The 13,695-nt window shown below is 39.4% G+C and overlaps 1 protein-coding gene across 3 annotated transcripts in view; it reads right to left on the reverse strand.

Moving 5' to 3' along the window:
• Positions 1 to 204: 204 nt before the first annotated feature.
• l3mbtl3 (L3MBTL histone methyl-lysine binding protein 3) overlaps positions 205 to 13,695 on the reverse strand; it is a 152,857-nt gene continuing 139,366 nt past the window's right edge. For all 3 annotated transcript variants that reach the window (XM_072251539.1, XM_072251538.1, XM_072251537.1), the window contains one exon: positions 205 to 2,910. In XM_072251539.1, coding sequence (XP_072107640.1) covers positions 2,767 to 2,910 — 144 coding nt within the window. In that variant the 3' untranslated portion in view covers positions 205 to 2,766. The remainder of the gene's footprint in view (positions 2,911 to 13,695) is intronic.

Raw genomic sequence — 13,695 nt, forward strand, 5'->3', positions numbered from 1 at the left:
GGTACTCAATAACCACTGCTTCTACTCATCTGTGCAATCTGGAGCAGTATCTTCATGTTAATGAACATCCAAAAATTTGTCCTAAAAAGTGCAAATTTTCTGACAATTTTGGGAAATTCAGGGTATAAAGCATGTTTTAAAACATTTCCAATGTACAATCAGACACACAATCGTTTTAACATTCAAATATTATTTATTTGTTTCAGTAAAAGGATAGCACACAGTTTCCCACATAAGATAAAGGATAATATGAATGAAATCTGCTCTGAGGTAATTTATCTGCCATTAAAACCTACTGTGCTGTAGTGCAAAGGCCTTAAATGGTACCAATTGAGATAGCTAATGTCGCCAATTTTTTTTTTTGCATTGATTATTTCTCACAGCAAATCTTTAGGCTTCAAAGAATAATGGAGTATCTGTATCAGGATGAGTGGACTGTCAATCTTAATCTCAAAGAAACAGAAGTGGCTTTATACTTGATCAAATGGGCTTTTTAAAAAACTTTTCAGACCAAAAAGAACAAGAATATGATTTTTATAAAAGAGTAGTAAGATGCAATTGAAACAGTACTGTTTCTGCTTTGAAGTGATTTATAAAATCTTCTGTAACTGAAAGCAGAAAATGCTGGAAATACTCAACAGGTCAGGCAGCATCTATTGATCAAGAAACAGAATTAATGCTTTAGGTTAATGAATTTTCACCAGAAAGGAGATCATCAACATGAAATCTTAAGTTTGTATCTCTCTCCAACTATACTGCGCCGCCTGCTAAGCATTTCTACCATTTCCCCTTTTCTTTAAAATTTCAGATTTCCAGCATCTGCAGTCTCTTGCGGTTCAAAAGCAAAACCCAAATATGTAGCCCTATGACACCCAACGCCTCTTCAAATTATTTGAACAAATTCTTGTCATATATGTAGCACCATATAAAGGGAAAATCTCTAGCTAAATATCATGAAGACTAAAGGCATTATAGCTGGTGACTACTGCAAACTCAATTTCTTTCTCACTTGTTTGCACCTAAATCTCTGGTATCTATCTGAAACAGAACCAGACTGTTTGCATCTTGGTACCACACTTAACCATGTGCATGTCACCATTAACAACACCCATGTCCACCTCTATGAGATTACACAACTCTGCTCCCCTTCCCATGGATCAATTAACCTTTTATCGCCTCTAGGTTTTAGTGTGGTCCTGGCTAACCTCTTGTTGTGATCTGTATAAACTTCAGAATACGGAAAATTCTGCTGCCCATATGCTACCATCTATACAAATTCTGTGCACACTTCAAATTCTGCGCTTGTGGACACATGCTTGCTTCTAGTTACACATTGTCTCCATTTAAGAAAAATCTCATCCTGGCTTACACATCCCTCTAATCTCCTCCTGCTCTACAACCCTCTCAATCATTTGAAAATTTAATTGGTAATGGTGTCTTCAACAGCACATAAGCTCTGGAATTCACGCACTAGCCCACCCTGCCTCATCACTTTTCCTTTGAAGAAGCTTCTGAAAAATTACTAGCTTTGGCAACCTGCCTGAATATCTTGTGACTTGGAGTTACTGTAATAGGGCAATATCCCTATGAAGTGCCTTGTGAAAGACACTAAATAACAATAATTTGTTCTTGTATTGCAAAGTTCAGCAGCAAACCTCCCATTATTAACAACCAGTCTAGTTCAAATCAAAACTATTATTGCACAACATATTCAATTCATGACTATAATTTAATTTACATTACAACAAGGTTAGTTACTTTTGATCTGAAAAAGAAAACACATTTAAAAACAAATCCAGGATTGATAACTTCACAAAGGATTGTCAGGATATGGAATGCATGGTTCCTGTTGGTTGAATATGTAGAATCAATTACATTGTTTAACTAAGAGGGAAATTTACGAGGAATATTGGGATAGCAATCCCAATTCTCTAGTCACTTTCATGAACAACCAGAAAATTATTAATATGTTGCTCTGCGTATGCTAACTTTTCCTTCTGATGCTCTAGTCCAGTAAGTGTCCAATGTGCAGAGGACCTGTCTCAGTTTTTTAATGCAAGTTTGTCACAAAGTTTGACTTTACCTGCAGTTCATTCATCCTTTAATTTATGTGATTTACATAAATGGTTATTGTATCAAGCATTAACACAATACTCAATAAACCAAAGAACATTTTAACAAAAAGTGAGAAGGCCAATTCTGTGTCTCAATAAAAGCTTCCTGCTTACTTTTGGATATTAAATTAAGATGCATACAATCAAATAGTTAAATTAAATCCAACTATGCTAAAGTTTGAAAATATATATCCTTATGTACATTTCATTATTTTGGAAAATGAAATGTTACATTACCAGATATCACTGCAATTTATCAAACAATTCTATACACAACCAACAAAACCAAACCATTCCACTGAAAACAAAAAGAGGAAAAAATTAACAACTAATCCATTTTAGTGTCTGATACATTAAATGTCCAGTTCTTGAAAAAAACCCTTCAGCCATATTTAAATATACAATATAAAGGTCAATTACTTGGGCGGGTATTTGCATAATTAAGTCCTGAGGAAATGAATGGGAGATGAGCTCAATTTTTAGAACTGCTGAACGTGCAAGCACTCCGATCGAGTCTGCCAAGTCAACAGTAATTCCAGTAGTATTGTTTTGGAAGTCCATTCTAGTATCGAGTTCTTGTGCTTTGAATTAAAGATGAGTTTTAATTGAGAAACAGATGATCTACAGCTGTGATGCTGTACCTCCAGTTGTTTCAAAGCTCATTCTGTCCATTTTCCTCTGCAGTTTTAAACATAAGGATCGAATTGTAGATTTTCAGAGCTGGTCCTAATTTAATGCTCATTATTTTCACAATATCAGTCTGAGTCAGTAGTAGAAATGCTTCTCCATCAATTTGCTGAAGACAAAGGAAAACAATGAAATAGGTTCAGTGTTGCATATAATAATACTAGTGACTAATCATGTATAGCTCTGTAATTTAAGACAATGATCTCTAGGCAACAAACCTTTTATCATCATTTACTGCAATACTTATAAATTTGTATTAACAAATCAACCTTAATTTCTTGTAAATTATAGTCTGCAATCGACACATGCATGAAGCAGTTTACAAATCATAGCCCTGAAATTTGTTCCTTACCATATCAGAAACAAATTGTAATGCTGTAGGTCTGATGTTCCATTATTATGACTATTTATTAAATTCCACTACCTCATTTATGTAGATTACTTCCCGTAAAAACGGACAAGAAAAATTATTTTCTTTTAAAACATCTTCTCTGCATTTCATATTTTCTTTATCTTCAGGGCCAATACACCAGTAAACTGGGAAGGCCTGCTGTTTGATTTCCTCATGATGTCAAAGAACAGCTGCAGCTGAGAAAATATACTCATTCTCCAGCTTCTCCTTCCCTCTGACAAATACCAAGCCCTTTCTTTGCACTTCTCCCCCATGGCCCATCTGAGAATAGAAATGTAGCACATCATAAAATGCTCTATAAACCAACAATCTGTTAATCCATGACCAACAATACGTACGGCAGGAAGCATCTGCTCTATCTGAGCTCTATCTCACTCTAATCCAGAATAAATGTAAGTATATACTGAATTTAACACTCCACACACGAATGAACAATGTACTGTGATGTCCAAGGGAAAAGTAATCTGGGACTGAACTGATTTCATTTTTCACTGGTTGTTTATAGCAATTAAAATGAACCTATCATTTAACGGTTAAATATTTAAGGAAAATACTCTTAGTGCGTACCTTACACCTTGTTAATGCAAATATCTAATCAGCTAATCATGTGGCAGCACCACAAGGCAGGAAATCATGCAGACATGGTCAAAAGGTTCAGTTGTTGTTCAGCCCAAACATCAGAATGAAGATGACATGTGATCGAAGTGCCTTTAACTGTGGAGTGATTGTTGGTGTTAGACGGGGTGAGATGGGCCTCTCAGAAACTGCTGATCTCTTGGGACTTTCATGCAAAATAGTCTGTAAGATTTATAGAGAATGGTGCGAGAAACAAAGACAAAAATATCCAATGAGCAGCAGTTCTGAGGGCAAAAATCCCTTGTTAATGAAAAAGGTCAGAGGAGGATGGCCAGACCAGTTCAAGCTGACAGGAAGGCAACAGTAATTCAAATAACCATGCATCACAATTGTGGTGTGCAGAAGGGCATCTGTGAATGTACAAGTTAAAGCTTGAAGTGGATGGGCGACAGCAACAGAAACCATGAACATGCACTCATTGCACACTTTATTAGGTATCTCCTGAAACTAAAAAAGTGGCCACTGAGTGTCCGTCTCCCTGCAGGATGACATCGAGTAAGGAGCTCCTACTCATGACGTGGCAATGGTCATATGCAATTAAAATATAAATAACAGATGGGGGAGTTTGGATTCTACTTAGAGTCATAGAAAACCTCAGCACATGAAATTTAGTTCAATTACTATCGACAAAAAAAACTGAACCTTCATATATCAACAGGCTTACTTAGAGTTAATATTTAACTAGAGTCATCGAGTCATAGGAAACTATAACACAGAAACAAGCCCTTTGGCCCATCTAGTCCATGCCGAACCATTTAAACTGCCGACTCCCATCGACCTCCACACCCCTACTATCCATGCACCTGACCAAACTTCTCTTAAACGTTGAAACTCAAATCACATCCACCACTTACATTGCCAGCTCATTCCACACTCTCACCACCCTGTGAGTTAAGAAGTATCCCCTCATGTTCCCTTTAAACATTTGATTTTCACCATCAACTGTGTGGCTGGGCATAGCTCAAATACCATCTATAAATTTGCTGATGATACAACCATTGTTGGTAGAATCTCAGGTGGTGATAAGAGGGCGTACAGGAGTGAGATATACCAACTAGTGGAGTGGTGCCACAGCAACAACCTGGCACTCAACATCAGTAAAACGAAAGAGCTGATTGTTGACTTCAGGAGGGTAAGACGAAGGAACACATACCAATCCCCGGAGGGATCAAAAGTGGAGAGAGTCAGCAGCTTCCAGTTCCTGGGAGTCAATATCTTTGAGCATCTAACCTGGTCCCAACATATCAATGTAGTTATAAAAAAGGCAAGGCAGCAGCTATACTTTATTAGGAGTTTGAAGAGATTTGGCATGTCAACACTTAAAAACTTCCATAGTTGTACCGTGGAAAGCATTCTGACAGGCTGCATCACTGTCTGGTATGGACGGGCTACTGCACAGGACCGAAAGAAGCTGCAGAAGGTTGTAAATCTAGTCAGCTCCATCTTGGGCACTAGCCTACAAAGTACCCAGGACTTCTTTAGGGAGCGGTATCTCAGAAAGGCAGCGTCCATTATCCAGCACCCAGGGCATCCCTTTTCTCACTGTTACCATCAGGTAGGAGGCACACACTCAGCGATTCAGGAACAGCTTCTTCCCCTCTGCCATCCAATTCCTAAATGGACATTGAATCTTTGAACACTACCTCAAATTTTTTAATATATATTATTTCTGTTTTTTGCATGATTTTTAATATATTCAATATACGTAGACTATAATTGATTGATTTGTTATTACTATATTTTTTCTTTCTTCTAGATTATGTATTGCATTGAACTGCTGCTGCTAAATTAACAAGTTTCATGTCACATGCCGGTGATAATAAACCTGATTCTGATTCTCACCTCTAGTTGCTGTCTCACCCACCCACAGTAAACCCTGCTTGCATTTATCCTATCTAAATCCCTCATAATTTTGTATACCTCTATCAAATCTCCCCTCAATCTTCTACGTTCTAGGAAATAAAGTCCAAAGCTACTGTATTTGATCTTTCCTTACAACTCAGGTCCTCCAGACCCAACAACATCCTTATAAATTTTCTTTGAACTCTTTCAATCTTATTTACATCTTTTCTGTAGATAGGTGATCAAAACTGCACACAATACTCCAAATTAGGCTTCACTTACACCTTACACAACTTGAATATTTCACCTGAACTCCTGTACGCAGTACTTTAATCTATGAGGGCCAGTGGTGCCAGCAGCTTTCTTTATGACCCTTTCTACCTGTGACACCACTTTCAATGAATTATGGACCTGTATTCCAGATCCCTTTGTTCTACCACACTCCTCAGTGCCCTACCGTTCACTGTGTAAGGCCTACCCAGATTGGTCCTCCCACAATGCAACACTTGTCTGCATTAAAATCCATCTGCCATTTTTCAGCCCATTATTCCATCTGGTCTAGATACCACTGCAAGTCTTGATAGTCTTCCTCACTGTACACTCCATCCCCAATCTTGGTGTCATCTGCAAATTTGCTTATCCATTTGAACACATTATCATTCAGATCGTTGATACAGATAACAGACAACAACAGACATAGTACCGATCCCTGTGGCACTCCAGTAGTCACAGGCCTCTAGTCAGAGAGACAATCATCCACTGTCACACACTGGCTTTTCCTGCAAAGCCAATGTCTAATCCAATTTACTACCTCAACGTTTTACCTTTCACCAGTAACTCATGACCTCTAATTGTAGTCTCACCCACCCTCAGTGGAAAAAACCTGAATATCCCCTCAGTCTTCTATATTCTACAGAATAAAGTCCTAACTTATTTAATCTTTCCTTATAACTCAGGCCCTCCAGACCCAGCAACATCCTTGTAAATTTTCTTTGAACTCTTTCAGTCTTTTTTTAATCAGTTGCCATGCAACTGAATCTTCTTGACAAACCACACAGGATCTTGTTGAATAACTCGTTGAAGTCCATGTAAACTTGCCTTCAGCTTTCCTGGAAACTTCTTGAAAAACTCAATAAGAATAGTTAGATATGACCTATCATGCATAAAGCCATGCTGACTATCCCTAATCAGTCAAAGTCTATCTCAATACTCATATATTGGGTCGATGGGCCAAAGGGCCTAATTCTGCTCCTATGTCTTATAATCTTGTATCCAGACCCTTAGAATACCTACCAATAACTTTCCCACTAACGATGTCAGGTTCACAGGCCTATGATTTCCTGGTCTATTTAAGAGCCTTTCTTAAACAGCAGAACAACATTAGCTATCCTCTAATTCGCCGGAATCTCACTGACACCAAGGATGATTTAAACATCTCAGCTAGGACCCCTTCAACTCCTGCACTTGCCTCCCATGGAATCCCAAGGGAACAGATTGTTAGGCAAGTTAGGGGAGACAAATCCCCAGAGCCTCAAGACAGCAAACACTTCCTCCTCTGTAATCTGCATAGTGTCCATGAATTCGCTGCTGGTTAGCATCACTTCAATAGATTCTGTGTCCATCTCCTAAGTAAATACTGATGCAAAAAAAAATCTACGTAAGATCTCCCCCATCTCTTTTGTCTCCATACATAGATTACCATTCTGATCTTCCAGAGGGCTGATTTCATCCCTTACAATCCTTTTGCTCTTAACATATCTGTACAATCCCTTAGGACTCTCCTTCGTCTTGTTTGTTAGAGCAATCTCATGCTCTCCTTCAGCCCTCCTGATTTCTTAAGTATTCTCTAGTATTTCTTATACTCCTCAAGTATCTCATTTGTCCCTACCCACTGATCCTGCTTTGGACCTCCTTTTTATTTTCTTAGCCAGGGCTTCAATATTGCTCGAAAACAAAGGTTCCCTAAACCAGTTATCCTTGCCTTTTATTCTGGAAGGCACATGCAAATTTCATACTCTCAAAATTGCATTTTTGAAGGCCTCCCAACTACTGAGTACAGTTTTGCCAGAAAACAGCCTGTCTCAGTTCACACTTGCCAGATCATTTCTCTTTCAATATTTTTATTAATATTATATAAATTGCATAAATACAAATACAAAATTCATAAGGATACAAATAAGTAATACGAATTGCATTACATTTAAATCACAGTAATATGATCACAGTAACCCATATTCCAGATCAATCATGTAGAAAAAAATTGGATTACGAAATTAAATAATATAAGATAATTGTATTTTATTAAAAAAAATCTACCTCCACTCCCAAAATGAGCTGGTTGGTAAAGAAAAGAGAAGGAAAAAAAAGAAAAACCTTACCATATAGTATTATAATAATAATGGCTCAGATCCATACTTTAATAACAGTTCAAAGATTATGAAAATAACTCAGAAAGGGTCCCCATAACATTAGAAAATCATGTTTAGAATCAGAAATCGAACAATGAATCTTCTCTAGATCAAGGCACAACATAACATCAGATAGCATGAGTGGGTGGGGCAGCCCCCTTCACTTGAGCAAGATCGCCCTCCTGGCCATAAGAGACATAAAGGCCAATACCAGCAAATTAGATGGCTTCAGTTTTGTAGCACTGTCCTCAACAATACCAAACATGGCAGTCAAAGGATTGGGCTTAAAACTAACATTTAAGAGTACAGAGAAAGTTTGAAATACATCTTTCCAGAATTTTTCAAGGCTCAGACATGTCCAAAACATATGAATTAGTGTGGCCACTCCATTATTACATCTATCACAGTAAGGGGAAATATCTGCATAGAAACGAGAGAGCTTGTCTTTAGACATATGAACTCTATATACCACTTTGAATTGTAATAAAGAATGACGAGCACATAATGATGAAAAATTAATCAATTTTAAAATAATCTTCCAGCTCTCTTCAGATATGAAAATCTGTAAATGCAGATTTACAGATCATTTCTGATACCATCAAAATTGGCCTTTAGCATCAACCCAAGGGCCAGACCTTTCCCTATCCTTAATTACCTTGAAATTAATGAAGTTATAACTAAATGCAAAGTGTTCCCCTACACAAACTCTGTCACCTGCCTTATTTCATCCCCTAATAGCAGATCAAGCATTCCACTGTCTCTCATTAGGACTTCTCTGTACTGATTAAGGAAACATTCCTGAACACATTTGACAAACTCTATCCTATCTAGTCCTTTTACAATATGGAAGTCCCAGTCAAAATGTGGAAAGCCAAAATCATCTACTATCACAACATTATGTTTCTTGCAACAGTCTGCGATATCTCTACAATTTTTTCCCCTAAATCCAGTGGGTGGTCTGTAATACAGTCCCATTAACATGGTCATTCCCTTCTTATTCCTCAGTTCCTCCAATAAAACCTCACTAGGCAAGTTCTCCAGTCTGTCCTGACTGAGCACTGCCGTGACATTTTCCCTAACGAGTAATGCCATTCCTCCCCCTTAATCCCTCTAATTCTGTAATGGAACCATGGAACATTAAGATGCCAGTCATAGTCACAGAGAACTACAGCATAGAAACAGGTCCTTCAGCCAATCTAATCCATGCTGAAACCACTTAAACTGCCTACTCCCGTTGCCCTGCACCAGCACCACAGCCCTCCATACACCTACTATCCATGTATCGATCCAAACTTCTCTTAAATGTTGGAATTGAGCTCGCATGCACCACTTGTGCTGGTAGCTCATTCCACACTTTCATGACACTCTGAGTGAAGGAGTTTCCCCTCAGGTTCTCCTTAAACTTCTCACCTTCATGACTAAGTTAATTTTTTCCCCTCTCTTCTTTGTATCTGCTCAGCTAGGACAGTAGGGATGCAAGGCAGGATAGTGGAATGCTCCTCTTGTGGGATGTGGGAAGGCAGGGTCCCTGATGACAAGAACTGCAAAAGTGCATCCACCTCCAACTTCTAACAACCTGCGTTAAGGAGATCGAGCTGGATGAACTCTGGATCATTCGGGAGGGTGAGCGGGCAGTAGGTAGACATATAGAGTGGTAGTTACACCCAAAGTGCAGGGCATAGGAAACTGGGTGACAGTCAGGAAGAGGAAAAGGGGTTAAGGAGCCAGTGTGGAGTACCCCTATGGCCATCTCCCTCAAAAGCAGGTATATCACTTCGGATACTGTCAGAAGGGGGATAACCTAACAGAGGGAAGTCACAGGCACTGAGTTTGCATTGTGCGACAAAATTGAAAAGGGTGAATACAGGACTGAAGGTGTTGTATCTGAATGTGCGCAGAATACAGAATAAGATAGATGAACTTGCATTACAGTTGCAGATTGGCAGGTACGATGTTGTAAGGCATCACTGAATCATGGCTGAATGAAGATTATAGCTGGGAGCTTATTGTATTGAAAGGACAGGCAAGAAAGGGGAGGGACGGCTTTGCTTTGCTGGTAACAGAAATAAAAACAAATCATTAGAAAGAGGTGACAAAGGGTTGAAAGGTGCTGAATCATTGTGGATAGAGCTAAGGAACTGTATGGGGTAAAAAGACCTTGATGGGAACTGTATACAGACCCTCAAGGATGTGGTGTACAAATTACAACAGGAGATAGAAAATGCAAGGGAAAATCTTACCTGACAATTTTGTTGGAATACTTTGAAGAAATGACAAGCAGGATAGACAAAGCAGAATCAGTTGACATTTGTCAGGTAAGATTTTCCCTTGAGGAAACCATGATGACTACGGCCTATTTTATCATGTGCCTCCAAGTACCTTGAAACCTCATCCTTAAAAAATGACTGCAACATCTTCCCAACCACTGAGGTTGCCAGCTTCCTTTCATAATTCAGTTTTTCCTTCCTAATGACCTTCTTAATTTCCCTCTGCAAGTTTTTAAAAGCTCCCCAATCCTCCATCTTCCCACTAGCTTTGGTTTCTCCTTTGCTTTTACTTTGGCTCTGACATCACTTGTCAGCCAAGGTAGTGTCCTTCTTCCATTTGAAAATTTCTTTTGGAATATATCTGTCTTGCACTTCCCTCATTTTGCAGAGAAACTCCAGCCAATGCTGCTCTGCTACCCTTCCTGCTAGTGTCCCTTTCCAGTTCCCCTCTCATGCCATCATAATTCCATGTGTTGATCCATGCCCTGAGCTCATCTGGCTTTACACCAGTAGTTCTTGCATTGAAATATACACAGCTCAGAACTTTTTCTGAGGTCTTATCAACATCTGTCTTCACAACCACTCAACAATCTCTTTGGCCACTCTGGTTCCCATCCCCCTGCAACTCTAGTTTAACCCCTCCACCCACCAGTGCAGTACTAGCAAACCTTCCCACTCAGATATTAGTCCCCCACCAGATTCAGTGCAAACCCTCTCTCTTGTACAGGTCCCAGCTTTCCTAGAAATGAGCCCAAAGATCCAAAATTCTGAAGCCCTCTCTCCTACACCAACTCCTTAGCCCAGTGTTAAACTGTATGATCTTCCTATTTCTGGCCTCACTAGCACGTGGCATGAGTAGCAATCCTGAGATCACATCCCTGGAGGTCCTGCCTTTTAACTTAGCACTAACTCCCTGTACTCACTTTGCAGAACCTCATCACTCTTCCTACCTATGTCCTTGGTACCTATATGGACCATGACCTCTGGCTGCTCACCCTCCCATTTAAGAATGTTGAGGACTTGATCCGAGATACCCTGGACCCCGGCACTCAGGAGCCAACATACCATCCGGGAATCTCGTTCTCATCCTCAGAACCTAGATTTTAAAACACATCTAGGAGATTAATGTGTAGGGAACAACTTTTCATTCTGTACAATAATGCAAGTTGAATAATAATGATCAGAATCTCTCGTCTCACTTGACGTTTTTTTTTAACCAAGATATGCAATCCAGGTCGGTAACCATGATGAAATTTAATGCCTTGTAAATCCTCAGTTGGTATTTCATTAGTAGCTTAAGTATGATAAAGACACGCCAACAGGTAAAAGGCCGCACTTCTAGAATAAAAATACATTAATAGGCAAATTATTTGATATTTAATCATGCAATTAAGGGGTCAATTTCATTGTGATAGAATTGAAGCTTTATTCTTGCATTCATAATCGTTTCTCAGGGCTTCCAAGAAATTTCATTAAAAACTACTACAAGATTTTAGAACATTTCCTGGTGTAGATGAAGAGCCAGAATTGCAAAGTCAGACTTACACAGCACCACAGATGATACAGCTTGTCATCAGGCACCTAGCCATCAAAACACATGGCCCCAAAGGTGATCCTGAGAATAACCTGAAAGGTTGCACATTCTAAGGCTTTAGTTCACCACAAGACTACAGGGAATACTCTGTTCCATTCTCTAGCAAAATATGCAAACCTCTAGAGACAGGAAGGAGTTTACTCAAAATCTCTACTCATTTCCTGGCCTCAGCAACAAGTATCAATTGCAAGGGCAGTCAATTTGCTGTCCACTCTTGCATAAGGCAAATTATATATTCCCTCGCAAACACAAGAAAATCTGCAGATGCTGGAAATTCAAGCAAAATACACAAAATGCTGGTGGAACACAGCAGGCCAGACCAAGGGTCTCGGCCCGAAACGTCGACTGTACCTCTTTCTATAGATGCTGCCTGGCCTGCTGCGTTCCACCAGCATTTTGAGTGTGTTACTTGAACATTTCCTGCCCACCGGATTTTACATCTGACAACAGAGCAAGACAAATGAGCTTGAGGTTATTAATTTTTAATTTGTTCTTTGGATTTCTTTCTGCTTAGAACAATAGATTGCACTTGTATCGCCCAACAAGTCTGTTGACACATTTTGTCAACCAAAGGGGTAATCCATTCCCTAATGTCCAATTAGTGTGCAACTGTAGACATGGATTTTTGCACATCACTGCCAAACATGCAAGAGGAATGTCATGACTTATTCACCCTCTGAAAACCAATTCTCTATCTTTCCAGAAGCATGATCAAAGCACTAGCTGGTTTCATAGCAACAAGTATTTTTTTTTTAAATATATTAGTTTTATAACATCTTTGAGGAAAAATAAACTACCTGTGAAATGGAAGAATGCTGAGAGGCAAGACACAGCCACACTTTAGCTGGAACCAAACAGACACTGCAGTGATGAAAGAACTCCTGTAATGCAGCTGGAAACTGATTAAAGTCTTGCCAGTTACTGCACACATTTGGATAACCCTAGATTGAGCTATCACAATTTGCAAGTATTTACTGAGATCATCTGGAATATTTAATCATTAGTGTCTCATGTCCCTTACCCTGCATCAGGAACTTGAATGACTTAGGTACAGAAAATAAATGTTACACTCCTTCTCATTTGTGTTCAACCACTGTCACTTTGGTCACCTCAGGGCAAAGTTTTTCTTTTGGCCTTGAGAGGATTAATGAGTATACAGAACTTCTGGCAGGGTCACAAGATAAAACCTGCACTTTCACTAAATTGGAAGCAAGTTACTGATTTCTATTCATTGCTGCTGCCTCACTAAAGTGGATCTCAGTCCCCAGATGAATAGTTAGTGATGTGTAGTTCCAGTCGAGATCAGAGGGATCTTGGGGTCCAAGTCCATAGGACACTCAAAGCTGCTGCGCAGGTTGACTCTGTGATTAAGAAGGCATACGGTGCATTGGCCTTCATCAATGACGGGACTGAGTTCAAGAGCCAAGGGGTAATGTTGCAGCTATATAGGACCCTGGTCAGACCCCACCTGGAGTACTGTGCTCAGTTCTGGTCGCCTCACTACAGGAAGGATGTGGAAAGCATAGAAAGGGCACAGAGGAGATTTACAAGGATGTTGCCTGGATTAGGGAGCATGCCTTATGAGAATGGATTGAGTGAACTCAACCTTTTTTCCTTGGAGCGACAGAGGATGAGAGGTGACCTGATAGAGGTGTAAAAGATGATGAGAGGCATTTATCGTGTGGATAGTCAGGCTGAAATGGCTAGCATGAGAGGGCACAGTTTTAAGGTGCTT

The sequence above is a fragment of the Mobula birostris genome, chromosome 2 (assembly GCF_030028105.1).
Source record: "Mobula birostris isolate sMobBir1 chromosome 2, sMobBir1.hap1, whole genome shotgun sequence".
Classification (NCBI taxonomy): domain Eukaryota; kingdom Metazoa; phylum Chordata; class Chondrichthyes; order Myliobatiformes; family Myliobatidae; genus Mobula; species Mobula birostris.